Source organism: Oncorhynchus gorbuscha, linkage group LG08 (genome assembly GCF_021184085.1).
Source record: "Oncorhynchus gorbuscha isolate QuinsamMale2020 ecotype Even-year linkage group LG08, OgorEven_v1.0, whole genome shotgun sequence".
NCBI classification, from domain to species: domain Eukaryota; kingdom Metazoa; phylum Chordata; class Actinopteri; order Salmoniformes; family Salmonidae; genus Oncorhynchus; species Oncorhynchus gorbuscha.
Window position 1 is genome coordinate 13,962,977 of NC_060180.1, and position 26,985 is coordinate 13,989,961.

The window sequence follows — 26,985 nt, forward strand, 5'->3', positions numbered from 1 at the left end:
TTTTAAGGAAATCATAAGAGCAATATATATTTTATCCATATTGTATTTATTGCTATAAAACTATTTTTAAAGTCATTTCAAGTTGTTCAAGAGAATTTCCTATCTAATCTGCATAGTGGCAGAGAACATTTGGCCGGCGCCCGTGAACAAGCATAGCGGAGTCTTCTTCTGTGACGTAATTGGGAAGTGGGTGGGACGTTCATGTAAATTAACTCGCATGATCGATGCAAAATTTGACAGATGTATTTATTGTTCTGCATATGCTAATTTTCAAATAGGTTTAAGCCAGGGTCACATTCTGCCGTTGGCAGAGTCGTGAATGCTATTTTGATAGTGCTCTAGAACTTCCATCGATTACTTTTTCAATAACCACAACCACAAAAGCTGTCCTTTACTGCAGACTGCTGCAGTATATTTTTTTCAAAAAGATGACATCATCCTAATGTCCCTTAAAGGTATACAGCTGAGATACAGACATGAAACAAACGTCATGGTGGCGCCGGGAATGGAGTGTAAAATGTAATAATAGTCCGTTGTTCATAATTTCCGCAAAAACTGAAAATGAATGACTGTTTCATATTTTGACTTTGGAGACGGCTGTGATCAAGCTTTTTAACTATTGGCAACGAAAGACGTATCTCATAGGCCAACAGGAGGAAAACAGAAAAACTATCCAATCAGCTTGGCTGTTGGATCCAGGTGGTAAATTCTCCTGCTTCTCTCTGGAGTGTATTTTTTTGTATTTTCCAGCTTCCACTACGCCGCCATTAAATACCAACAGAACGGTTGTTGGAAATGGGGATTAAAATGATTTAAAGCCCCGGAGAGACTGCAAAGGGACGGGGGGAGGGACGGGGGGGTTGTTGTACAATTGCATAGGTCTCGAAGCACGGTACAAACAGAGAACAGAAAGGTAAATATGAGGCTTCTGACCAAATAAAAGCTTGACTTCGGGACATACGGATTGGGTTTCTTTGGGAAGGCTCGAGTGGATAGAACCGTGGACAAGCTCGAGAACGGTTTGGTTGTGCTTGGAAGAGGAGTGTCAACACAGGAAAAGGTAAACAGACGCCCATGTTCAAACTGTTATGTAGTTCGCATGTCACAGTTGTGTCACCACTTTTGTATGATATATTGTTTAGAAACGAAGCTGTAAACAATAACGTTACCTTTAGCAATTCATCATGAATTGAATAGGTAACCTTAACTAGATTATTTTCATATTTACCAACGTTAACGCGTTAGTTGGCTACTGTTCGCTAACTAGAATTTCGACAAATACTGTAGCCCCTAGCGAAGCTAACGGGCACAACATTGTGAGTTGAGGAATCTTGTCTTTCACGAATCTGTTGGTTTTTGCAGAGTATATTGACACTTATAGAGTCGTCTGCTCGACTCATTGGTGTAATAGTCCGTTACTACGAAAGTAAATGGCAAAGGTACTACTGGTTAGTTAACTAACTTGCTAGGTACAGTTGTTAAATAGCTTTCCACCACTACCTCGGTTAACTACGTTAGCTATCTAGCTAGTTGTAACAGATGCCATGGCAGCTTGCTAGTTAGATAACGAGCTAGGTGACCGATATCGTATTGACCACACTCTCCCTTCTAGTGACACTAACTAGCTAACATTACTAGTATGGCACATTGACGTAGGCACGCCCAACGCAATATGCGGTAGCAAAACTAGCTACCGTTATCTAGTTGTCTTGTTACATTGATCCGTTTAAATGGCTAAGTAGACTCAATGTACTGAGTTGTTTGAAACCAATCAGGTACCAATCCAGGCTGTAGACTGGTGGTTTCAACTTTAAAATGTAGTTCTAAACCTAGATCAGCAGCCTCTTGAAATGTGCGCTGCAACAAGTCAGGGAGTAGTGTTCTGTTGTGATAATAGCTAACATATGTCTAAATTGCTTTAGTAATTGCAATCATTCCTCTATATGCACTTTGCAAGGTGTTGGTTTATGTCGAGGAATATTTAAAACATGTTGAATACTTCACCGAGAGTGCAGAGTAGACTGTTTTGCGTTGATCTAGGACCAACCTATCTCGCCCCTATTTAAAACCTTTTAGTTTAACAAAATAAAAACCTTACGGGCCTAGGTCAGAGCTTTGGGGGGAAACTTCTTAACTGCATTAAGGGTCATTATTGGTACACGTTTTAGTGTTGCCTGGTGTTTGGTTTCATCTGCCAGGTAACACAACACTGTTGTCTGGCACGTTTTCTCTGTGTCACTGGATATGTTTGGGTGTCTGTTTTAAGTCATAGAGGCAAGTCAAGATTGGCACCTTGCTCTGTGAGTTCAGCTGCACTGAGCCTCAGGCTTTGACTAACTGCACTGAGAATTAGTACCAGGTCAAGAGCACACATCCCTGTAGCTGTTTGAGCAGGATTGATATAAATGCCAAGGCTGTTTATCATGTCATGCTCATCTTGTTTGACAGTGTTCAACAATGATCCAGAAGTTTGAAAAACAAGTGTTAATTTAGTTTTCTTTGTTTTTGTGTCTAAAAGTTGGTCTCTAACATCAGGTCTGTTACTTTATGTAATAGGCTATATGTAATAATAGGATAGGCTTAGCTAGACTAACTAATGATGTTCATGTTTTTACTTATTAAAACATGACATCAATTAAAGTCAAAATGTGTTCGTTCTATCTGTGATCTTAATTCTCTGTCTCTGCATGATGACAGTGCAGTCTGTCTGTGATCATCAAAGACCACTATAGCTCCTCCTCCTCAACATTTCCTGTGTTTCTGTTTCCTTAGCATCCTGCTTGCCTGTGTGATCTCCTTGAGTGGAGCTGTGGTGCTGAGCCCCTCCCAGCGGCAGCCTCTCCCAGCGTTGGAGCGACAATGACCGAGCTGGGTACCAAGTGGGCCTGTGAGTACTGCACGTTTGAGAACTGGCCCTCGGCCATCAAGTGCACCATGTGCCGCGCCCAGAGGCCCAGCGGGGGCGCCATCATCACTGAGGAGCCCTTCCGGAGCAGCCCCGGCCTGGATACCAGCCGCCCGTGGGAACCCCCAAGCCTGAGTAACAGCCCGCCCAAGGGAGGCTCTAGCCTCCTAATCTGCCCGGACTCCAGCGCCCGTCCCCGTGTCCGCATTGCAGACACCCCCGAGACCCCCTCCAGCAAGTGGTCATGCCACATTTGCACCTACCTAAATTGGCCCCGTGCCATCCGCTGCACACAGTGTCTGTGCCAGCGACATCGGCAAGAGCAGCACCACCATGGACTGGCACAGCAGCCATGCAGCCCCACCGAATCACCCCAGACCTCAGGCTCAGGATGCCGGACCGCACCCCCATCTACACCTACCGACCCCTGCGAGGAGTATAACGACCGCAACCGCCTCAACACCCGCGCCCAGCACTGGACCTGTGCCGCCTGCACTTATGCAAACTGGCCCAATGCGTGCAAATGTGTAGTGTGTGACCACCCTAGGCCCAATAGCCTGACAGAACCTATCGAACTGGCCTCTGAGCCAGAGAGCCTACCACCCTCCATACTCAATGAGCAGGACAGGGACAACAGGAGAGGGGGTTTGGGAGGGGGCGGTGGTGGAGTAGTGGGGTGCAGTGGCGGCCAGAGGAGGTCCCCACCCACCTCAAAGCGGGAGGCGGAGGTTAAAATGGACTTTCAGAGGATCGAACTGGCTTCGGGAGCCGGAGTGGGGAGCATAGAGGAGCAGCAGGTGGACTTTAAAAGGCTCAAACAGATAAAGAACAGGATGAGGAGAATTGACTGGTTGTTTCTCAATGCCTGTGCAGGTGAGTCGGTGTGTGTGTGAGTGGATGCAAAGAAATCAAGGTTCTCTCCCAACCCTGTTTATTTCTCTGTATTCCCAGCTGTGGCGAATGAGATGCTCATTATGGTTGAAATACCTCCCCTGTATTTAGGTACTTCTGTTGTTAAATGGGAGTTCTCTACCTTGGGTGGAATAAAAATATAATCTATGTTGCCACTGAGCAACAATTAAGGCTGCAAGTCTTGGAAAGCAGTAAGTGTTATATTGTACATTTTATGCAGCGATGTAACTGCTTCACTGCTCACGCTGTGAGCAGCAGCAGCCCGTGCAAGCTGAGTGGGTGGATGGATGGATGAACAGTTGGGAACTGCTGTGCTGTGTTGACGAGCTAGAGGTTGCAACGCCTGGATAGGTATTTACCATATCAGCTAACTGCATAATATGATATAGGAATCTGGTTCTCGACTACAGTCTGACATGGCACACAACCATTGGTTAATGCAGTGTAGTCAGGTAAGCACTTGGCCAGAGGTTAAAGGTTCACTTCCCATCCTCCACGCTGACAGATATTCCCGTTTGCTAGACTGAACAGCATGTGCGAGACCACTATATGTATCCCCCAGCCTCTGTCAGGCACAGTCTAGGTAGTCTGTGTGAGTGACGAGGATACTCGGCTCTCCCTTTCAGAGGGTCTCCCTTGAAGCTTTGAATCAAGGGCTAGTCCGGACAGCCACACTGCCCCTTGAAGTTAGTGAAGGCAAGCCTCATAATGGTGACTGGGTGGATTCCGCTGCTGTCTGGACTACATTTCAGACAGGATTCCTGCTAGCTTCCTTTCTACTGTTTATAGTGGAGTTGCCCCTCCCAGTCAGTTTGTCTGCTGATTCAAATTACTCCCCATAGCAAAGTATTCTTTCCAGTGTCTGAGGTACCCAACTTATTAGTGTGACGGGGAAGCTAAGCATGTCCTGTGTTTACTGCAGGGGAACCCTCACTGTCAACAGACACACACACCCTGCCTTTCAGTCCCAGGGGCTGGAAACAGTGGCCACAGCGTGCGGCTCTGGACAGCCTAGTAGCCCGCAGGCCATGCACTTAAAATATCTGACTGGTGCATAAGTCAAAAATAAACAGGCATTCACATGGAAGATGACCTTCAGCTTTCTGTTCGCAGCCTGGAGCCCTGTTACGTACACTCTACTGGTGTAGCGTTACATGTTTTTTGTATTCATGTTTAGTTGTTTAAGCAAGCTGGACGTCATGAATCACAAACGAGCCTACATTAGTTATCAGGTAGTATTTCTCACAATGATCCTTATTGGAAACTGCAAGTGCCACTTTCCTCAGTAAAATCTGTCATATAATTATGCAGGCTAGGCCTTTGAATGTTTATTTAAAACAAAGCTAGGTCTGTAACATGGTGTCATTAACAATGCTTTGTGGGAAGTACCCTCTAAAAATTGCATATGCAGGAGCAGTTTTAGTCATGCTGTCTGTACTCTCCAGAAGCTAGGACGTGTGCTCACACAGACAAGATGCCCATTTGTATTAAGGGCAGTCTGCTTGACTGAGGGAATGCTTGTCTGCTTTACGGCCCACTGGCTTATGCCACAGCAGATTTATTAGCTGAGTTTTTAATATTTTTTTCCCTGAACAAACCATGCTGGCTGCAAGTGGTCCTTATGATTCAGGAGGGTTTCCCTGACAACCTGTGTGTGTGTCCCGTTTTACATGTGGATGGGTGTCTGTTTAACACCTAAATGAATCGATAAAAGGCTACAATAGTAGTCTTGTTTGAGTGTGTGAATGGGTAGATCAATTGAACAAAGAAGAAAAAACCCATCGAGACACTTCAGCCCTCAAGTACTGGAGTTGAATACCCCTGGGTTTAGCAAGCACATGAACTAGGCTACATGACTTGGCTGCAACTCAACCTGAAATGTGATATAATTGGTGATTATTGTATGACTGAATAGGAATTGTTTTCACAGGACGAACTTTGAATAATCCCAACCTTTTCAAAACATTACGTGAAGACTTGCACATGCTCAAGGTGCCAAAAGTATCAGCGCCATAACCTGTTTGGAAGATAATCTGTCTAGGCTATATGAAAGGCCTTTTCTATGTTGACATCTTATTTTGATTGGCCTATTCCAAGTAAGCACTAAGCAGGTGAAGATGCACTTGGAGACTTCTCCTTACATCTGCTGAAACCCTGCCGATATTAGCTTTCCTATTGACCTACATCTCGGTCCAGTTGTGCCATAGTTACTGTATGCATTCAGCTGTAGATCAAATCTCTTTTCTTTGGGAGCGTACTGCGTAAAACAGGAAACGTCGTAAAACAGGCAACGTGTGCTGTGTGCTGGCGTGTGGCCACCTCTATTCTGAAGTGATAGCCTGTTATGTGTCACTGGTTGTCACAAGCTACTGTTATGGCAGACAACCTGTGATGTGTTGCTGACGCTGCCAGTTGGAAATCTGTCAACAATTCGGGGCTACAGTAACACTACAGGCCTGTTGCTGATGCTTACTGTTCATCTGGGCCTCTGTCTGCACTTCTTCCTTGACAGGCCATTGAGGGCCATGGCTTCTGCTGCCCTGGGATCAATCGCACTGACTCCACTATTTATGCAAATTCAATCAAAATTGGTTTCCTCATAAGTGTCTCCCAGCTCTGTGAAATGGAGATATGGACACATGGGAGAGGACTGGAGAAAAGAAGGTGCTAAGCCTATATGCTATGTGACAGGTGAAATTGTAAACAACATTACTTGCATACGTAACATGTTAAAAAGGCCCCCACCAGAGGGTAATGCCGCCCCCATTTTAAACGTGATTCCTGTCCTATAACAGAAATTGTCCTTAAATGTTCCCACCTCCGGAGAATGACTCGGGCTGCTAATACATATTCACGAATTGATGGTGGGAATGTTGTGGGTGATGGAGAAATAACAAGTAGGGAACTGATGGCTGTTAGTGTAGCTAGCTTGCAATGCTAACCTTATCTAGCTAACTATTCAAAGGATTATCCAGCTAGGTTATGGCTGGACGTGGATTTATCATAAGCATGTATGGACAACTTTACCACAGATGGATAGGGGAAAAGAGTATCTTTTGACTTTATCTCCAAAGTTTTGGCATCTTCCGTGAATTGCGGTTGCGAATCTGCCATTGAAATAGAAAGAATAAGATGAAGATCCAGAAATATAAATAGCATGGTTCTCACAGCTAGAGGAAGGCTACAATGACTTTGCTTATGATGCATGACGCAAATGATATGTTACAACTCCCTGAGCGCATCTGACACGAAACAAAACACCAATACTTGGTCTAACAACCACATAAGAATCTTGTGGAATCTTCTTTCACGGTTGCCTTTTCCATCTACGCCAATCAAGCAGTGGAGCGTGATCAACTTTTACTGTTTTTGTTTAAACGGCCTGTGTGAACAATCTTCATGAGTTCGCAAATTGGATTTGTACAGGTGATGATTTTTTTTGTTTTAAAGCAGCAATCAGCAGTAGAAACCATAACAAAGCAATTCGACTCACCCCTGTTTCTGTAAAAAGCTAAGACATCCCTGTTTCAAGAAAGAAAAGTCCTGAAAACATGTTGGCTCACTTTAAAAAATAATAATATGGAAAACAGGCTATAGGATGGAAAATACCAGTGTTTTGATGTAGGTAGAGCTTCCTACAGTAAAAAATATTAATCTATTTACTTTGAGTCAAATATCTATCGTCCAAAAATAATAGCGCGATATGTAACTGTAGCGAACATTTTGAGTAAAACACGCTTATATTTTGGGTTCTGATGGGGTTAAACCGTTGAACTAAACTAATGAGACATTTATAAGTTATATTCTTCAAGAATTAATGGGAACATATCAAAGTCCAAATATGGGTGTAGCATCTGCTGATTGCCCCTTTTTAATGTGATGGTCATGAAAATATTGTTGGAGTTTTCTCTGTGCAGTGGAAACCTACTGATCTGCACCTGGGACTAACTTGATCGCTGCAACATTATTGATGTAAATGAATTAAATAGGCCCTTTCCCCCATGTTCTGTGGGTAAAATCAGAGCGTTCATTCATTTTCTATCTTCAATAATTGTCAATGTTCTCCACCCTTCCTAGTATAGAGCAACTCTTTTGTATCCATTTCCTTTGATGTTTTGTATATGTGTGGTAAAGGGTGTGTGAGTGCTACTCTTGACTATGCAGTCAGGCACACCCAAACTAATGGACTGCTGTGAGAAGTGGTTGTGATCCTGTCTCTCTTCCATTCTGACAAGCTCCAATCGGCACAGTTTGTCCTCCCACTCCTTCTCTTCCTACTCACTTTTTCCTCTTTTGTTCCTCAATATTTCTACTTTTTACTGCAGTTGAAAAACTCATGCACGCACGATCGCTCGCACACACATACACCCTGATGCTGCAAAGCATTGTGTGGCCCTTTTTTGAGTGTAGAACAATGGTTAGCCAGGGAGTAATGTTTGTAATATGCCAGAGACTGCTAAATGGGTATTCCAGAAATGATGGGAGGCTGGTAGTAAAACTGGAAATGTTCTCTACTTTGATCTTCCCCAACACATTTATAGTGTATTTATTTATTTTTTTCTCAAGTGTTGGTTTTGATTCAGTGTGGTAGTAAAACTTCCCTGGTATCTACAGTGCATTCAGAAAGACCCCTTGACTTTTTCCACATTTTGTTACGTCACAGCCTAATTCTAAAAATGGATTCAATTGTTTTTTTTCTTATTCATTGCTCTACACATAATATTCCATAATGACAAAGCAAAAACAGGTTTTTAGAAATGTTTGCAAATGTATTAACAGAAATATGACATTTGCACAAGTATTCAGACCCTTTACTCTGTTGGAGCACCATTGGCAGTGTTTACAGCCTTGCGTCTTCTAGGGTATAACACTACAAGCTTGGCACACCTGTATTTGGGGAGTTTCTCCCATTTTTCTCTGCAGATCCTCTCAAGCACTGTCAGGTTGGATGGGGATCGTCGCTGCACAGCTATTTTCAGGTTTCTTCAGAGATGTTCTGGCTGGGCCGATCAAGGACATTCAGAGACTCATCCCGAAGCCACTCCTGCGTTATCTTGGCTGTGTGCTTAGGGTCGTTGTCCTGTTGGAAGGTGAACCTTCACCCCAGTTTGAGGTCCTGAGTGTTCTGGAGCAGGTTTTCATTAAGGATTTCTGTACTTTACGCCTTCATCTTTCCCTCGATCCTGATTAGTCTCCGAGTCCCCTGAAGCTGAAAATCATCCCCACAGAATGATGTTGCCACCACCATCTTCAGTGTAGGGATGGTGCCAGGTTTCTTCCAGACGTGACAGTTGAACTCTTTGGCCTGATTGTCAATCTTAGTTTCATCAGACCAGAGAATTTTGTTTCCCATAGTCAGTCCTTTAGGTGCCTTTTGCCAAACTCCAAGCGAGCTCACATGTGCCTTTTACTGAGGAGTGGCTTCAGTCTGGTAGCTCTACCATAAAGGCCTGTTTGGTGGAAGGCTGCAGAGGTGGTTGTCCTGGAATATTCTCCCATCGCCACAGAGGAACTCTGTCAGTGACCATCTTCCCCGATTTCTCAGTTTGGCAGGGTGGCCAGCTTTAGGAACGTCTTGGTGGTTCCAAACTTATTCCATTTTAAGAATGATGGAGGCCACTGTGCTCTTGGACCTTTTTTAATGGTGCAGAAATTTCTGGGTACACATTCCAAGTCATGTCCAATCAATTGAATTTACCACAGGTGGACTCCAATCAAGTTGTAAAAACATCTCAAGGATGATCAATGGAAACAGGATGGACCTGAGCTCAATTTCGAGTCTCATAGCATAGGGTCTGAGTACTTATGTAAAAAAGGTATTTCTGTTTTAGATTTTTTTTTTTTTAAAATACGTTTGCAAAAGTAGCCAAACTTGTTTTTGATTTGTCATTATGGGGTATTGTGTGTAGATTTTTAATACATTTTAGAATACGGCTGTAACAAACTGTGTTTTGGCAAGGAATAGCCTACAAATGATTTTGTTTGGTAAACTAAATAAGAATTTCCACCTTGTCCAACAAACTGCATGAATTACCATTTGATGGTCTTTTTTATTTGTTTTTACATTTAAACAGCGTTTTAGAGTTTGTGTACCATGTAACCCCCCCCCCCCCTACACACTTCTTTCTGCAGGTGTGGTAGAGGGGGACCTGGCTGCAGTAGAGGCCTATAAGTCATCAGGGGGGGACATCGCCAGGCAGCTGACGTCCGACGAGGTGCGTCTCCTCAACCGGTCATCGGCCTTCGACGACGGCTTCACTCTGGTACACCTGGCCATCCGCTTCCAGAGGCAGGACATGCTGGCAGTGCTCCTCACTGAGGTCAGGACAATACACAGGCTCTGCAAATGTATTATCATAATGGTACAGGTCAAGAACTGTTGTCTTTATTCTACTGTACCAGTTGGGCTCAATTTGTATCGTCCGGTATGTAATCACTCCATCTCCAGGTTGTTCGTTTTATATTAATTAATGTTTTGGCGATACCACATATGCGCTCTGAGGACATAGTGGGTGTGATGTGTTGTATTGACGGTAGGCTCTCTTATCCCAGGGTTAGTAAGGGGGAGAGCCTTGGAAGGACCGGCAGGAATGTGTCCCTTAAGGGGGAAGGGGCAGGGTCTACCTGGGGCCTGCTCAGAAGGGTGCACTGTTCCAGAAATTTCAGATAGAAATGGATTGTGTTGAACAGGGATTCAAATCAGGCAATTGAGTCTGTTCTACTCATTACATTCCTCTCTGCAACGCTCTGAACATTTAATCTGTGTGCCTGTGGCGTTCTGCATTAGCATTGAATAGCCCCCCGCGATATGCAACTTTTCAGGGAAGTCAGGAACCAATATACTCAGTCAGTTAGGAAAGCGAAGGCTAGCTTTTTCAAACAGATATTTGCTTCCTGAAGCACTAATTCCAAAAAGTGGAATAAGAGCACCCCCTCCCAGCTGCCCCCTGCACGGAGGCTAGGAAACACTGTCACCACTGATAAATCTACTATAATTGATCATTTCAATAATTATTTTCCTACAGCTGGCCATGCTTCCCACCTGGCTACCCCTATCCAGGCCAATATCTCAGCACCCCCTGCAGCAACTTGTCCAACCCCCCCCCCCCTGCTTCAGTAGACAGCTGATGCAAAATCGTATCCCTACAAATCAGCTGGTCTAGACAATCTGGACCCTCTCTTTTCTAAAATTATCTGCCAAAATTGTTGTAACCCCTATTACTAGCCTATACAACCTCTCTTTCGTATCATCTGAGATCACCAAAGATTGGAAAGCTGCTGCAGTATTCCCCCTTTTCAAGGGGGGAGACACCTTAGACCCAAACTGTTATAGACCTATATCCATTCTGCCCTGCCTTTCTAAAATCTTTGAAAGCCAAGTTAACAAACAGATCGCCGACCATTTCGAATCTCACCGGACCTTCTCCACTATGTGATCTGGTTTCCGAGCTGGTCATGGGTGCACCTCAGCCACGCTCAAGGTCCTAAACGATATCATTACCGCCATCGATAAAAGACCGTGCCGTGCAGCTGTCTTCATCGACCTGGCCAAGGCTTTCGACTCTGTCAATCACCGCATTCTTACCGGCAGACTCAATAGCCTTGGCTTCTCAAATGACTACTTGGTTCACCAACTACTTATTAGACAGATTTCAGTGTGTCAAATTGGAGGGCCTGTTGTCCGAACCTCTGGCAGTCTCTATGGGGGTGCCACAGGGTTCAATTCTCAGGCAGACTCTCTTCTCTGTATACAACAATGATGTCGCTCTTGCTGCAGGTGATTCCCTGATCCACCTCTACGCAGACAACACCATTCTGTATACATATGGCCCTTTGGACATTGTTAACTAACCTCCAGACGAGCCTCAATGCCATACAACACTCCTTCCATTGCCTCCAACTGCTTTTAAACGCTATTAAAACTAAGTGCATGCTCTTCAACCGATTGCTGCCCTCACCCTCCTGCCCGACTAGCATCACTACTCTGGACGGTTCTGACCTAGAATATGTGGACAACTACAAATACCTAGGTGTCTGGTTAGACTGTAAACTCTCCTTCCAGACTCACATTAAGCATCGCCAATCAAAAAATACATCTAGAATCGGCTTCCTACTTTGCAACAAAGCCTCCTTCACTCATGCTGCCAAACATACCCTCGTAAAACTGACTATCCTACCAATCCCTGACTTTGGCGATGTGGTTTACAAAATATCCCCTAACACTCTACTCAGCAAATTGGATGTAGTCTATCACAGTGGCATCAGTTTTGTCACCAAAGCCCCATATACTACCCACCACTGCGACCTGTATGCTCTCGTTGGCTGGCCCTCACTACATATCTGTCGCCAAACCCACTGGCTCCAGGTCATCTATAAGTCTATGCTAGGTAAAGCCCTGCGTTATCTCAGCTCACTGAGTTTCAGTGAGGGTTAGTCAGGATCACGCCAAGGTTCTTGGCGCTCTAGTAACACAATGAGGGTGATCATTGACACCATACAACACCCACCCGTAGCACGTGCTCCAGCAGGTATATTGCACTGGTCATCCCCAAAGCCAACATGTCCTTTGGCCGCCTTTCCTACCAGTTCTCAGTTGCCAATGACTGGAACGCATTGCAAAAATCACTGAAGCTGGAGACTCATATCTCCCTCTAACTTTTAAGCATCAGCTGTCAGAGCAGCTTAACGATGACTGTGTACAGTGAATCTGTAAATAGCACACGCGACTACCTCATCCCCATATTATTATGTTGCTCTTTTGCACCCCATTATCTCTACTTGCATGTCATCATCTGCACATTTATCACTCCAGTATTAATGCTAAATTGTAATTATTTTTGCATCTAGGGACTATTTATTCCCTACTCTTCTACATTTGCACACACTGTGCATAGATTTTTCTATTGTGTTATTGACTGTACGTTTGTTTGTAACTCTGTTGTTTTGTAGCTCCGCTTTGCTTTATCTTGGCCAGGTCGCAGCTGTAAATGAGAACTTGTTCTCAACTGGCTTACCTGGTTAAATAAAGGTGAAAAAATCAAATGTGGCTTTCATGCTCCCTAGGTTGTATTTGCAGTGGGAGACAGTTGTATCATTCCTGTGTCACGTTCTGTGTCTAGGTGTCCCAGCAGGCAGCTAAGTGTATCCCAGCCATGGTGTGCCCTGAGCTGACGGAGCAGATCCGTCGGGAGGTGGCTGCCTCCCTGCACCAGCGCAAGGGAGACTTCACCTGCTACTTTCTCACTGACCTGGTCACCTTCACCCTGCCAGCAGGTCAGCCTCCCTCTGACCTATTATACACTACCTGCAGTAGTTTTATTTAGCCTCATTACTGTGTATAGTTATGTGGTAGTAACTGTTTTGCTGCTCTTCTACTGTAAAGCTTCTTGTCTTCTATGATGGTAGAATGCATGTTTTGTTGGTGGTTGGGAATTGCATGATAGTATGGTTGTTTCTGAGTGAAATGCTTTCCCTAGTCCCAGCTTAGGCTGAAGCAGCGTTTCCCAAACTGTGGGGCGCCCACCCCCATAGAGGTAGGGTAAGATGAACAAACACAGCTTAATTATACTACTAGAGAGATACTTACTCACACTTAAATCTTGTGATCATATTTTTTTAGATTAAAAACATTACTTTTGATGGACTCTCGCAGCATGCTGCTCCACCTGATCTCTTCCCCCTTCTCTCTCCCAATAAACAAACCCTCACATCTGTGAGCTAACTTGGAACAAATTAAACAGTGCAGTCAACTTAAACATGGTCAATTCATAAGCACGAATAAAAATAATAAAGAGAATGATAAATAAAGAGAATGAAGAGAATGATTTTTTTCCGAAGTGTGACGATAAGCGCATATTGCGAGTGATAATTACTAATGGTTATATTGTGCTCAATGTTAAGAGTTGAAAGACAACTGTAGCAGTATTATAAACCTTGTAATGTCTGGTTTTTAGTAGGCTGCAGAATTGGAGAAGGGTCTAATATTTCTCTGAATATCAGGCAGTAGGCTCAAGCCTGTTAATCTACTGGAGTCAATCTGTCTCGCTCTGTTCCCCAATAAGAAAAGGGGGGTTGGGGGGCATGACGAAAAGGTTTTGGAAGCACTGGGCTGAAGAGATTTGTTTGGGGGGTGCTTTTTTCCCACAATTTCTTAGTTCTAAAAGCAACTGTTATGACAGTTGAAGAGATGAGGGTCTCAACTTTCTGTAGGTTTTCCATTTATTTCTCATCATTGAGCATTTTGCCACCGTCTTACAACCAAAGTAACTCTTACTGCTTTGAGATATGGAGCACAAAGCATGTGTGGACAGTTTGAGGTCTATAGACTTCATTGGATAGTATGCTGGAATGTTAGAGAAATCAATTACATTTCTAACTAGCAGTCTATTATATTTAGCTTAGTGAGTTGTTTTCACTTCCTTAAATGGAAGTGATATTAGTATGCAAATGAATCTCTATTGAACAAAATAAATCATATTCTGGAGCACTATATTGAGGGTAAAATGTAACAATGGCATAAATGTCTACCCCAAATTAATGAAAATTGCTGGTTTAGGTTAAATTGAATTATGGTTTCCCATTTGGACATGAGAAATTGAACATCTATCTTCTGAATCATGCGATTTCAGTAGCATTGTGAATGACTTTCTAAAATGATTGCAAATTGTTTCTGTTGTGTGACACGGCGGCAACATTTTGGTGAAACCAAATCATAGGCTGGTGCCACCAACTTAACCAGTGCCACCAGGGGAAAAAGTTAGTCTGGAGCCCTGCATTGCAAAATTGTATTTTCATATGTACCAAGTTTTTGCTAGTGTAAGCAAGGTTGAGTCTCCAACTATTTTGGTTGAATTCCTTCTTGAGAAATATATCCTACATTGTGGTTGAAAATTAGAGCCACAGCGCTGGTAAGCAGTGATGTCTGGTTATGCAGAGTATTTGGGGAGCGTGCATTGGCTTCCGGCCGCTATAGAAGCCTCGTTGTTCTTTTGCACAACGTCAATGCATTCATTTGTTGCGCTGAAGAATGGCCGCTACTGTTGCGAAGTTCTCAGAGCACACAAAGTAGCTCTAGTGTGGAAAGAAAAGGACACACACACAACAAAACATGTTTTGACATTGGGTAGAAAACAGTCAAATGTGGTGTCTGTAGCTTGCACTGTTGTCAGTTTTGTTACAGTGCAGCTTTGACTCCTGCTAACCTCAATGGAATTAAACCCAAATCACTTCATCTTGGCTTGACTAAGACGTGTGCAGGTCAAGACAGCTGCGCGTTCTTCTCCAAGCTCCAAACTTCATTTCACTATTGTCAAATAAATACTTGCTCTCTAACTTCCCCTTTTTTTGTGAAGTTTTTGGAACTGTATCATGTCTCCCTTGTATTGTGTATCTCAAACCCATTGAATACCACTGTCTGTTTTTCTATACAGATATTGAGGACTTGCCCCCAACAGTTCAGGAGAAACTGTTTGACGAAGTGCTGGACCGAGATGTACAGAAAGGTGAAATTTTGACTGACTTCCTGTACATTTCAGTAACTTGCAATGCCACTTTTACTGAATCATGTGCGAGACCCTTGTCATAGTCGACAGTGGAGGGCATCTGTATAGCTTCCTATCCCCTCTACTAAACGAGAAGTCTGCTGTATAGTGTTGTATTACAGGTCTGTTCCCTGCCTGCCAGCAGTGTGCCTTCCCTGCCTTCCTGTCTGTTGGCCTGCCCTTATTGTGTGTGCTTGCGTCTGTGCTAATCAGGCTAATTGAGTTTTAGGATTTCCCTGATCCCTTACTGAATGACTACTTCCTCCAGGGACACACACAACATCAATGGGTTCCACACTGATTGCTTACTCTCTCTAGGGTGTCTTATGACCTGTTAAGCTCCTCAGAGTTTGCAGCACCCCAAGGGTAACACGCCAGTGTATGGGAAAACAAGGTGACTAAAGTCATCTCTATACTCTGCTATCTCTGTCTCTACTATGATGAAGCTGAGAAGGCAGGTGTATCACTCATCCTTACGCTTGATCCCCTTTTTGAAATATCATAATTCCGGGTTCCTTTCCTGTGAAATATCATAATTCTGGTGTTCCTTGCTGTCCGGGACCCTACCCCATTTAAAGTTATGTAAAATGTTTAGGGTTAGTTATGGATCGCAGAGAGCACTAACCTTTCTAGTGCCACCACCTGTTATGTCGGTAGCATCAAGGTGGCCCCTCTATCAGCACCTTGTCTTCATACATAGTGCAAGTCCAGCATCCCAATGGTGTCCTCCTTGCCATCACTGTACTTCCCTATACTTTACACTAACGGTCCCCAATCCAAATGCTCATTGACTTGATTCATTGAACAGGAATATTAGTGCTGGGCTTGGAACAAAAGTTTGCACGTAAAACCAAATAGTGGTTCATTTTCAAAATAACCCCATGTCTCGCTTTCTGTCTCTCTCTCAGAGCTGGAGGAGGAGTCTCCCATCATCAACTGGTCTATAGAGCTAGGAACGCGGTTGGACAGCAGGCTGTATGCCCTGTGGAACCGCACGGCCGGGGACTGCCTGTTAGACTCAGTACTGCAGGCCACTTGGGGAATCTATGACAAGGACTCTGTCCTCCGCAAGACCCTTCACGACAGCCTGCATGACTGCTCCCACTGGTGAGACCTGGGTCTGGGGCGTGTAGCTGGCTGGGGATGGGGAAAGGATGAGAAGGCTATGTGATTTACATAAATAAACAATCATATAATTTTGAAAAAAAGAGTCTCTTCTCATTGCAAAAGGTAACACTCACTTGACCTTTTACCACAGGGAGTTGGTACAGGGCCTCTGACGTGTGTTCTGTCTGCAGGTTCTATACACGCTGGAAGGAGTGGGAGTCGTGGTACTCCCAGAGCTTCGGCTTGCACTTCTCACTCAGAGAGGAACAGTGGCAGGAAGATTGGGCTTTCATTCTCTCACTGGCCAGCCAGGTATATATATATACACACACACACACACACACACATTTCATATAAAATACATCAGCTGATATCTCAAAGTGCTGTAAAGAAACCCAGCCTAAAACCCCAAACAGCAAGCAATGCAGGTGTAGAAGCACGGTGGCTAGGAAAAACTCCCTAGGAAGAAACCTAGAGAGGAACCAGGCTATGAGGGGTGGCCAGTCCTCTTCTGGCTGTGCCAGGTGGAGATTATAACAGAACATGGCCAAGATGTTCATAGGTGACCAGCAGGGTCAAATAATTATCACAGTGGATGTCGAGGGTGCAACAGGTCAGCACCTCAGGAGTAAATGTCAGGTGGATTGGGGACAGCAAGGAGTCATCAGGCCAGGTAGTCCTGAGGCATCCTAGGGCTCAGGTCCTCAGAGAGAGTTAGAAAGAGCATACTTAAATTCACATAGTACACTGGAAAAGACAGGGGAAATACTCCAGATATAACAGACTGACCCTAGCCCCATGACACAAACTACAGCAGCATAAATACTGGAGGCTGAGACAGATTTCCTTATGCATACAGACATGAAGCTTTAAGACTTTTAGGTGGCAGGACTTGAGTTGGGATCAGCAGTGTACTGTAACATGCAAAATATTAAGAAATTATGGTCCATGAATTATGCCATACTGCTCTGACCATATAGGAAAGAATGAGTAAAGCTTATAGGAAAGCCCCTAGTGTATGAGAGCATCCACTAGTTGTGCAACATTAAAGATTCCTGTATTTCATTTAAGACAAAGAACCAACAGAGGCATTTGCCTAAGGTTTTCTTTTAATACTTGAATCACATGGTGTTTACAGTATCGAGGCATGACTGACCAGGTGAATCCAGATGAAAGCTGTGATCCCTTATTGATGGCACGTATTAAATCCACTTCAATCAGTGTAGATGAAGGGGAGACTGGTTAAAGTCAATTGATACATGGATTGTGTATTTGAACAACTCAATATTAGGAAGGTGTTCTTAATGTTTTGTATACTTGGTGTATAATAATAATAAAGAATCTGGCTTAAGATATTGCTGGTCGTACGTACAATCAGGCTAGCGTAATACCTAATAACAAGTAATAGCTCAAATCTTAATAATATATTTTGCATCTATACTCCACAAAGGTAGTTTAACATGCCTCTCTCTTTGTGTTGTATCTCTCTCTACAGCCTGGAGCCAGCCTGGAGCAGACTCATATTTTTGTTCTTGCACACATTCTTCGTAGACCAATCATCGTCTATGGAGTGAAGTATTACAAAAGTTTCCGTGGTGAAACACTTGGGTACACCCGTTTTCAAGGTAAGGTGATGTCTGTTTTCTTTGGCCTCGGTCTTAAATTGGGAGGATTTAAAAATTTGTTTAAAAAAAACCTTTGATGTATTAAGCTTTAAATCCTGACAAGCACAGAATCTCTAAAAGTAGTGTTGTAGATTTATCTCTCCTTGTCCAATTAGATTGACGGTTTGGATAATATCTGCTAAATCAGACAAAGCCCTTTTGATGTGAATTAGGCCCAGCACATGAATCGTGGCACAAGGATGATGCTATTTTTCGACTGGGTTTGCGGATTTTGCTCAAATAGTGAATTCGATAGTGAATTTTCCGTATTCAGAGGTGTTTTTGATTTATCACAGCAGTGCGTCACAGATGGAGGGACTAGATCTTTTTTTTTGGGGGGGGGGAGACTATCGAATAACATTATTTGTATAATTTCGGATCCTTTTTATATTTATATCTCTCTACACACAACCTTTGGAAGTATTCAGACCCTTTGACTTTTTCCACATTTTGTTACATTACAGTCTTATTCTAAATTGTATTAAATACAAATTCTCAGCAATCTGCACCTAAGGGTGAATAATGACAAAGCAAATACAGGTTTTTAGACATTTTTGCAAATGTATTAAAAATAAATATCACATTTACATAAGTATTCAGACCATTTGCTATAAGACTCTTAATTGAACTCAGGCACATCTTGTTTCCATTGATCATCCTTGAGATGTTTCTACAACTTAATTGGAATTCCCCATTTTGGTAGATTCAATTGATTGAACATGATTTGGAAAGGCACACGCCTGTCTATATAAGGTCCCACAGTTGATAGTGCATGTCAGAGCAAAAACCAAGCCATGAGGTCGAAGGAATTGTCTGTAGAACTGAGACAGAATTGTGTTGAGGCACATATCTGAGAAAGGGTACCAAAAAATATCTGCAGCGTTGAAGCCGAGCCCTTTTGTGGGGAAAAACTGATTCTGATTGGCTGGGCCTTCAAGGGCATAGGCCCAACCACTGGGGAGCCAGGCCCAGCCAATCAGAATGAAAAATGTTTTCCCACAAAAGGGCTTTATTACAGACAGAAATACTCCTCAGTTTCATCAGCTGTCCAGGTGGCTGGTCTCAGAAGATCCCGCAGGTGAAGAAGCCGGATGTAGAGGTCCTGGGCTGGAGTGGTTACATGTGGTCTGCGGTTGTGAGGCTGGTTGGACGTACTGGCTAATTCTCTAAAACAACATTGGAGCGGGCTTATGGTAGAGAAATAAACACTCAACTCTCTGGCAACAGCTCTGCTGGACATTCCTACAGTCTGACTTACCTAGTTAAATCTTTTTTTAAATTAAGTTAGCATGCCAATTGCATGCTCCCTCAATTTGAGACATCTGTGACATTTTAGTGGCCTTTTTATTGCCCCCAGTACAAGGTGCATCTGTGTAATGTTCATGCTGTTTAATCAGCTTGATTAATGGATTATGATGGATTATCTTGGGAAAGGAGAAATGCTCACTAACAAGGATGTAAACAAATGTGTGCATCATATTTTTAAGAAATGAATATTTCTGGGATCATGAAACATGGAACCAACACTTTACATGTTGCATTTATATTTTTGTGTGTACACAAAGGTATGTGGACAACTTTAAATTCTCCATAGACAAACATTGTTAGTGGAATGGCCTTACTGAAGAACTCGGTGACTTTCAATGTGGCACTGTAATAGGATGCCACCTTTCCAACAAGTCAAGTTGTCAAATTGCTGCCATGCTAGAGCTGCCCTGTCAACGTGCAGTGGAAACATCTAGGAACAAAAATGGCTCAGCCGGGAAGTAGGGCACACAAGCTCACAGAACAGGACCGCCGATTGCTGAAGCGTTTGACAGTCATCTGTCCTCGGTTGCAACACTCACTACCAAGTTCCAAACTGCCTCTGGAAGCAACGTCAATAGGTGGACACCTCTTCAAATTAGTTGACTTGGCTATTTCAGCCACACCCCTTGCTGACTGACAGGTGTGTAAAATCGAACACACAGCCATGCAAGAACTGTTCGCCGGGAGCTTCATGAAATGGGTTTCCATGGCCGAGCAGCCACACATAAGCCTAAGATCACTATGTGCAATGCCAAGCGTCAGCTGGACTGGTGTAAAGCTCGCCGCTATTAGACTCTGGAGCAGTGGAAATTACTTCTCTGGAGTGATAAATCACATTTCACTATCTGGCAGTTTGACGGATGCCAGGAGAACGCTACTTGCCCCAAAGCATAGTCCCACCAGTAAAGTTTGGTGGAAAAATAATGGTCTGGGCCTGTTTACTGATAGTTCGTGCTGGACCCTTTAGTTCCAGTGAAGGGAAATGTTAACGCTACAGCATACAATGACATTCTAGACAACTTTGTGGCAACAGTTTGGGGAAGGCCCTTTCCTGTTTCAGCATGACAATGCCCCCATGCACAAAGCGAGGTCCATACAGAAATGGTTTATCAATCGGTGGAAGAACTTAACTGGCCTGCACAAAGCCCTGACCTCAACTCCATCGGGATGAATTGGAACGCTGACTGCGAGCCAGGCCTAATTGCCCTACATCAGTTCCCGACCTCACTAATGCTCTTGTGGCTGAATGGAAGCATGCAAATGTATACAGTGTTCTTGTCTATTAATGTTCTGTATTATGTTTTGTGTGGACCCCACTATCCCATCTTTCCCAGTATATTACTATTTCTTTTTCCATCCTTCAATTTTACTGTGAAATCTTATGAGGGTCTTAAACTTCTCTTCAATTTCTATCAAGATTCCCCTAAAAATAAATAATCATGTTTCTTCATTGCAGTCTTCATGGGCCTGACTGTCCAATGGCCCATGCATTGAGCATACTTTTTGTGTTGCTAGAATGTTATATATTATATTTGTATTATTATAGTTTTAATTTGAGAAGACCCGAATTGACGCATTAATTGTTCGGTATATCAGTTCATAAACCCAATAACATGTTATTGGGACAAAATCTGTTCCCAACTAGCCCTAATTTTATGCAACATTTGAGGGAGTTGACACTTGACTAGAAACCGTCATGGCATGATCCTTAGCATTGCATGACCGAAGTCCCTGACGAGATTCCCTAATGTACATGACAGAAGAATGCATGTTTTTCGTAATATATTCAGTCCAGGTTGATTAGTAAGGGGAAGAGGGAGTTACAATTGTTCAACGTGATTGTTCCAATGCTGATACCGCATTCATGTGACTCTCAAAAACGAGTCAAACAATTCTGCCAAAAATAATCTTACCCCAACCCCACTTCCTAACTATGCAGTGGTGCAGAAGAATGGATCACACTCTACATACTTTTAGAATCTCTCTCAACATATGTTAGCCGTCAGGAGAAGGAGTGTTGGTGTAAAGCAGGTGCCTAATAAGGGCTGAGGGCAGGGTCCACGTCTGTGTACCCTAGTAAAAACAGTCTGGCTTGAGTTATCCTGTGGAGCGGCTGCAGCCATAATGTAAGCTCTAACGATTGTCTGCCTGTGGTAATGTCATGCTAATAGAGGAATGATATAGGCTACTGTTTGTGTTAAGGAGCGACTGATGGGCATCCATGGAGGGTGGGAAGGAGAAAGCTATTTAAAAACACAATGGCAGACTGTTGCACAGAGAGGGATAGCAACTGTTCTAGACGCTTGAACAGTGGTTTGTGGTTTCAGTTGCGTTTACTTGCACAGGCTGTCTGGTGGGTTAGGAGGCTGACTGAATAATCTAAGGGAAAAGGTGTCCATTGTGTTTGGGAAACTGTTGAGCAATACATGTTCCTTTTCTTTTGGGTCTGGTCATTTTTGGTTTGTTTTCTCCTTTTCTGTCCCTTTTGGCTCTTTTTGATGACCTCCCTTCCTCATTCATCTCTCCCTTTCTCTCTCCAGGTGTGTACTTGCCCCTGTTGTGGGAGCAGAGTTTCTGTTGGAAGAGTCCCATTGCCCTGGGCTACACGCGTGGCCACTTCTCTGCACTGGTGGCCATGGAGAACGACGGCTTCGACAATCGGGGCGCAGGCGCCAACCTCCACACAGACGACGACGTCACCGTCACCTTCCTACCGCTGGTGGACAGCGAGAGAAAATTGCTCCACATCCACTTCCTCTCAGCACAGGAGGTAGGAGGGAGCTCCCACTGTGGTATTATGAATATGGTCCTCTGACTGGCTGCTTTAAGAATTTAGTCTGATTCTACTAGTCATGTTGATTACGTAGTTCTATTATACCCTCTGCTTAGTGACTATAGTGCAAAATGTATGTTTAGTAAGAGTCTTTTGCTGTTCTCGTGAAGTGACTGGATTGTGAAATGTAATTTTCTCAGTATGTGAGCATCCTGTAAAGGTAACTGAAGAGATAGTCTCATGGTAGACTGTGTGTGTCTGTCCATGTCAGATGGGTAATGAAGAGCAGCAGGAGAAGCTGCTGAGAGAGTGGTTGGACTGCTGCGTGACGGAGGGCGGCGTGCTGGTGGCCATGCAGAAGAGCTCCCGCAGGCGGAACCACCCCCTGGTCACACAGATGGTGGAGAAGTGGCTGGACGGCTACCGACAGATCCGCCCCTGTGCCTCGCTCTCCGACGGCGAGGAAGAGGAGGAGGAGGAGGATGAGTGACAAATCGGGTGTAGGCGGGCTCCCCAGAGGCAGGGGTCCAGCCTTGTTTCTTTTTTTTCTTTTTTTTCCCCTTTCCTGACACGGACAAACTAAAAGGGGAGGGAATCCTGAGCCTCACCGCACCCTGGCAGAGGACACATACAAATATCTTAGAGACTGACAGAAGAAATGGTCCACTGCTGCAAAAAGACCTGGGGATGATGGGAAATAAAGGATTATAGTATACTAATGCTATTTATCTTTATTGATTTTCTAATGTAAAATCTTTATCCAAAAGTGTAAATGCATGTGGTTGTTTAAAAAAAGAAGTATAAGGAAATATACCAGCATCGATTCAAACATCTTTCTGTTCATTATGGGCACTGACGAAGCACACTTGCAAAATGACTGTTTTTCCAGTTGAAATAGTTGGCTTGTTTTCTTTGATGGGCAGTGACTAAGCCAACATATCTTTGAGTCATGGGACCCAATGGAGAACTGGCTCGATTGTGTAATATGAACTTAATTCTTAATACTAAGCACTGCACATTTATTGAAAGACATTTCTATATGAATATAACTGCTTGAATAAAGGTAATTTATTAAGCTTTGAAATGGCAGTTCATAGTCACTAAGGTTTAGGAGACAGATCATACACATGGATGTTTAGTTTACCTTTTTTTCCGACTGGCTGAAATGAAATGTCTTGTTTTTAATTTAATCTCCAAACCAATTTTACATGTTTTTGTTTGGGAGCTTTTGAGCTAAGGAGAGCTTTGATTCTCTATTTTTCTTTCATTTATTATTTAAAAAATATTTTTTAGGCTGCACTAACATTTTTGCGGTGAGGAAAATAACAACCATCTGTAAAATTTGACTTCAGTTCTCGTGTGATTCAGTATCTCATTTGAATGGTTGGTGATTTTTGGGAGGAGAGAGTAAGACATTCAAAGTCAACATTAAACCAGAAACGCACCAGTTTCTTGTCATATTCTCATTTTTCCTCTGTCTTGCTATTCCTCCCTGTCAAGTTTAACCCATGGTACCTGTGTTATTTTTCTCTAATGTATATGTGAACATCTTGAATTGAGTTTAAGGTCTTTGTGAGAGACTGCACATAAACCAAAGTTGTAAAATCATGCTTTAGCAGTGAAGGAAGTTTCTGTTGGGTTTCCTTGCCGTTGAGTACTGTAACTGTTATTTTTGGTGTATTACAATCTAGTTATACACATTGAGCATCACCTGTATGTTGCTTTGTATTTATGCAATAGTTGCAGATCTATGATGGTTTGTGGATTTAGGTAAAAGCCTGACCTCGCTTTGGCGTGTGTGGCACAGACAGGAGAAATAAAGGAACCTTTTTGAATGTCCAATTATGAAGTCTCTAAAACGTCAACTCTGCGATGTGGTGTATGAATTGACTACAATTTGATGCACCTGGTTATAGATAGTCTCACTTTGTCAAAGGAGACCATCCTAAATTATAATGGGGAGGCCCTGGGCTAGAGTACACATGCCCAGAAGAGGAGGCACATTTGCTATTTAACGCAACAGTTTGTGACAAAGCTATTGGTAGAGTTGAAAATGCAAAACACGTTGAACTTTACATTTTTATTCAGTACATGAAAACATAAGCGAAAAAGTACATCGGGTGCACTGATTATTATGAGCAACAAGTCAGTTCGGTGGGGAAATGTGCATATTTATGTGGATTTTAGAATACTCGCATGAAAATCTATCGCCAATTGGATGGAAACCTAGCTACTGATGTTAATTCCATATTAGTAATGTTAAACTTCATACGCATGAATAAGCAGCAAAGTCAAACACCAATTTCACAAACTTTTCACAGAGCCTGATAGAGCAGCATTTTTTTATTTGAACTGCACTGAATGCTATATGTTCACCTTGTACAAGAAACAAATACAAATACTCACACTAAAAACCAAACAATCTGCTAGCAGCCCTGTCTTGCTAACTTTGGGGCACTAGAGGGGTGTTGCTATTGCTCACAGAGTGCAGTGCACGATGCCTCTAAGAGCTCCCACTGGCTTTCATTAGAACAGAAAACCAAAAAGAAAGGGTGGTTCACATTAGACTATGATTATAAGAACATTTAACTAGCCAATACAAATCTAACAGGACTGCAAAAACCTTGAACACCAAAAGACAGGTTTGATTTATAAAAATACCACAATGAAGAAAAGGTGGAAACACAGAACCATCCAGACTTTTTTTTCTTCTTTCAGACAGAATTTGGGAAAAAGATATCTGCAAAACAAAATAATTCCTGAGTCGGTAACCTCACTTTCCAAACCCTTTCCTATCTGCCTGGTGCTACTTTGTAAGTCCATTTTGGTGAGAAAAAACCCAGGACATGTTAAGAGATCAATCTAGTATACAAACACCCGTGACAATGTCCAAATCCATAATGTAGAGGTCCAGGTAAAAGCAGAGGTGCTTTTAACAGAACTGCCTTTGCACCCATTTCTACTTCAATATTTTAGCGGCAGACCACCACGTGATTACTGAATCCAAAGTCGGAATGAAAGGCAATTCATCAATAGTTACAACTTCACATTGTCTGAAATTGCGATCATAACCTTTATCACACTAGTCTCTCCCACCCGTGTGCCAGAACCTGGATCTTTGAAAAAGCTCTTAAGCGGAACTAAACAACTAAATTGGAGTTTTACCAGAACAAAATCTTCTCTATAATACTTTGGGTGTTCTCAGGGGTTGAGAGATGTTCACAATGGACAAATTCAAATAAGGGTTTTAGTTCCCATATTCACTTTTACATTGAGTTTTGTTTTGATTCTTCAGAATGGCTATTTGGGCTTATTGTTTTTGTCTCGTTCTGGTCATGAGGCTCAAGAGATCTGGCAACCCTGATGTGCCCAACATTACTGTCTGTAAATTCACGAGCCAGCAGTCAACAGGGTGAGAGATGGACTAGGAAAGGGTTTATAGAGGTCCCCATTGAGACTGCCGATGCCACTGGCAACACCAATTGTCTTTTTCTACTGTCTGATAAATATATGTCATTTTATAATCATTCATTTTTTTCACATTGAATAACAGAAAGACAGATATTCACTTGTAGGGTGGTCTCAGAACAGGTGAAAGAAAATACACAGACATGTGGACTGAACAGAAATGAAGAATGGGGCAGTAACAGATGATGTCATTGTCCTTCCAAGCTCTCCCATTGGTGGGTCAGTCAAGATGGGCGAGCCTTAACTCTGGCACTCGGTAACAACTTGTCCCAGAACACAGGAATCTTCCAACAAACACAAAAAAAGAAGAGTAAACACTTAAACTGAATAAAAACTAAAACAAAGGAAAATTAGAAGTGAAAAGTTCAGATCCTTGGAACATGAGTTTTGACTGTCCCCACTTCGGAGTGTCAGTTGTGAATGTATTCACTGTCCCCACTTGGTTCCGGTGTTCTGTGTGAACCCTAACGATCAGTCTGCTGGTCTAAGAGCGGGTGGGTCAGTTGGTCGGTTTTCTATATATGAACTCCTTCCTCCCTGGATGCAGAGTTATGGCTCGGTCATGTGCTGTCTCATGGGCTCCCCTTGTTTGGAGGGTTGGTTGGGGGAGGGGGCCTGGGAGGGGTGGGTACCAGAGGGCAGGGTGTGGGCGATGGGCACCCCCCCAGGCATCATCCCCTCCATCGGCCCAGGGATCCCACCCGAGGCCACACCCACCACACCAGGGGGGTACCTGTGCCAGGGAGACAATTGTCAGGTCACATGGTACCATAACAATACCTCAAAGGTTTCAACAACCTGATAAGCATTTAAATGGCCGTTTTAAGTTGCTACATTAGAAGTGAGGCTAAGGATCCAATTCAGTGGTGATATTCTAATCAAAGCAAGAGAAGTCACACATAGTGTGGTGCAAAACAGACATCACATGAAATCTGAAAACTGATTCAACTCTTACATGTCAATTCAGGATTCAAAACGACCACAAGACCTCATCTGTTGTTCTTGGGAAACTGATAAACGTATCAGAGAAATATATCTTGATTTACTAAAAACCACTCAGATATCAACAAAATATAGTTATATTTAGGCATAAGGGAATGGTTTGTAGGGCTAGAGATGACAGGTCAAGGAAAAGTTCCTGATAGGATATTTCAGGGGACAGACACAGTCAACCGTTTGGGGAAAAGGGATGTTTAGAGGAAAAATGAAACCCAAGTCATACTCACTACATCCTGAGCAGGGAATAATATGGAATACAACACTGACTGTACTTACAATCAAATGGTTGCCATAATGTGCCAACATTCA

At 43.1% G+C, this 26,985-nt stretch overlaps 1 protein-coding gene and 1 pseudogene across 1 annotated transcript; one reads left to right on the forward strand and one right to left on the reverse strand.

Moving 5' to 3' along the window:
* The first annotated feature begins 393 nt into the window (after nucleotides 1-393).
* LOC124041226 (ubiquitin thioesterase Zranb1-like) lies at nucleotides 394-24,054 on the forward strand. Its single transcript, XM_046358574.1, has 10 exons — nucleotides 394-1,060; nucleotides 2,773-3,778; nucleotides 9,950-10,137; nucleotides 12,937-13,090; nucleotides 15,247-15,318; nucleotides 16,266-16,464; nucleotides 16,656-16,776; nucleotides 17,960-18,089; nucleotides 21,977-22,206; nucleotides 22,481-24,054. The coding sequence occupies exons 2-10, from the start codon at nucleotides 2,860-2,862 to the stop codon at nucleotides 22,697-22,699; spliced, it is 2,232 nt and encodes a 743-aa protein (XP_046214530.1). The 5' UTR covers nucleotides 394-1,060; nucleotides 2,773-2,859; the 3' UTR covers nucleotides 22,700-24,054.
* Nucleotides 24,055-24,537: 483 nt separating this feature from the next.
* The window catches only part of LOC124041227, a 54,928-nt pseudogene continuing 52,480 nt past the window's right edge, over nucleotides 24,538-26,985 (reverse strand).

Coding starts and splice junctions, on each gene's coding strand:
- LOC124041226 (XM_046358574.1), top strand. CDS start 2,860: ATGACCGAGCTGGGTACCAAGTGGGCCTGTGAGTACTGCACGTTTGAG. Junction 3,779..9,949: donor GTTTCTCAATGCCTGTGCAG/GTGAGTCGGTGT, acceptor TTCTTTCTGCAG/GTGTGGTAGAGGGGGACCTG. Junction 13,091..15,246: donor CACCTTCACCCTGCCAGCAG/GTCAGCCTCCCT, acceptor TTTTCTATACAG/ATATTGAGGACTTGCCCCCA.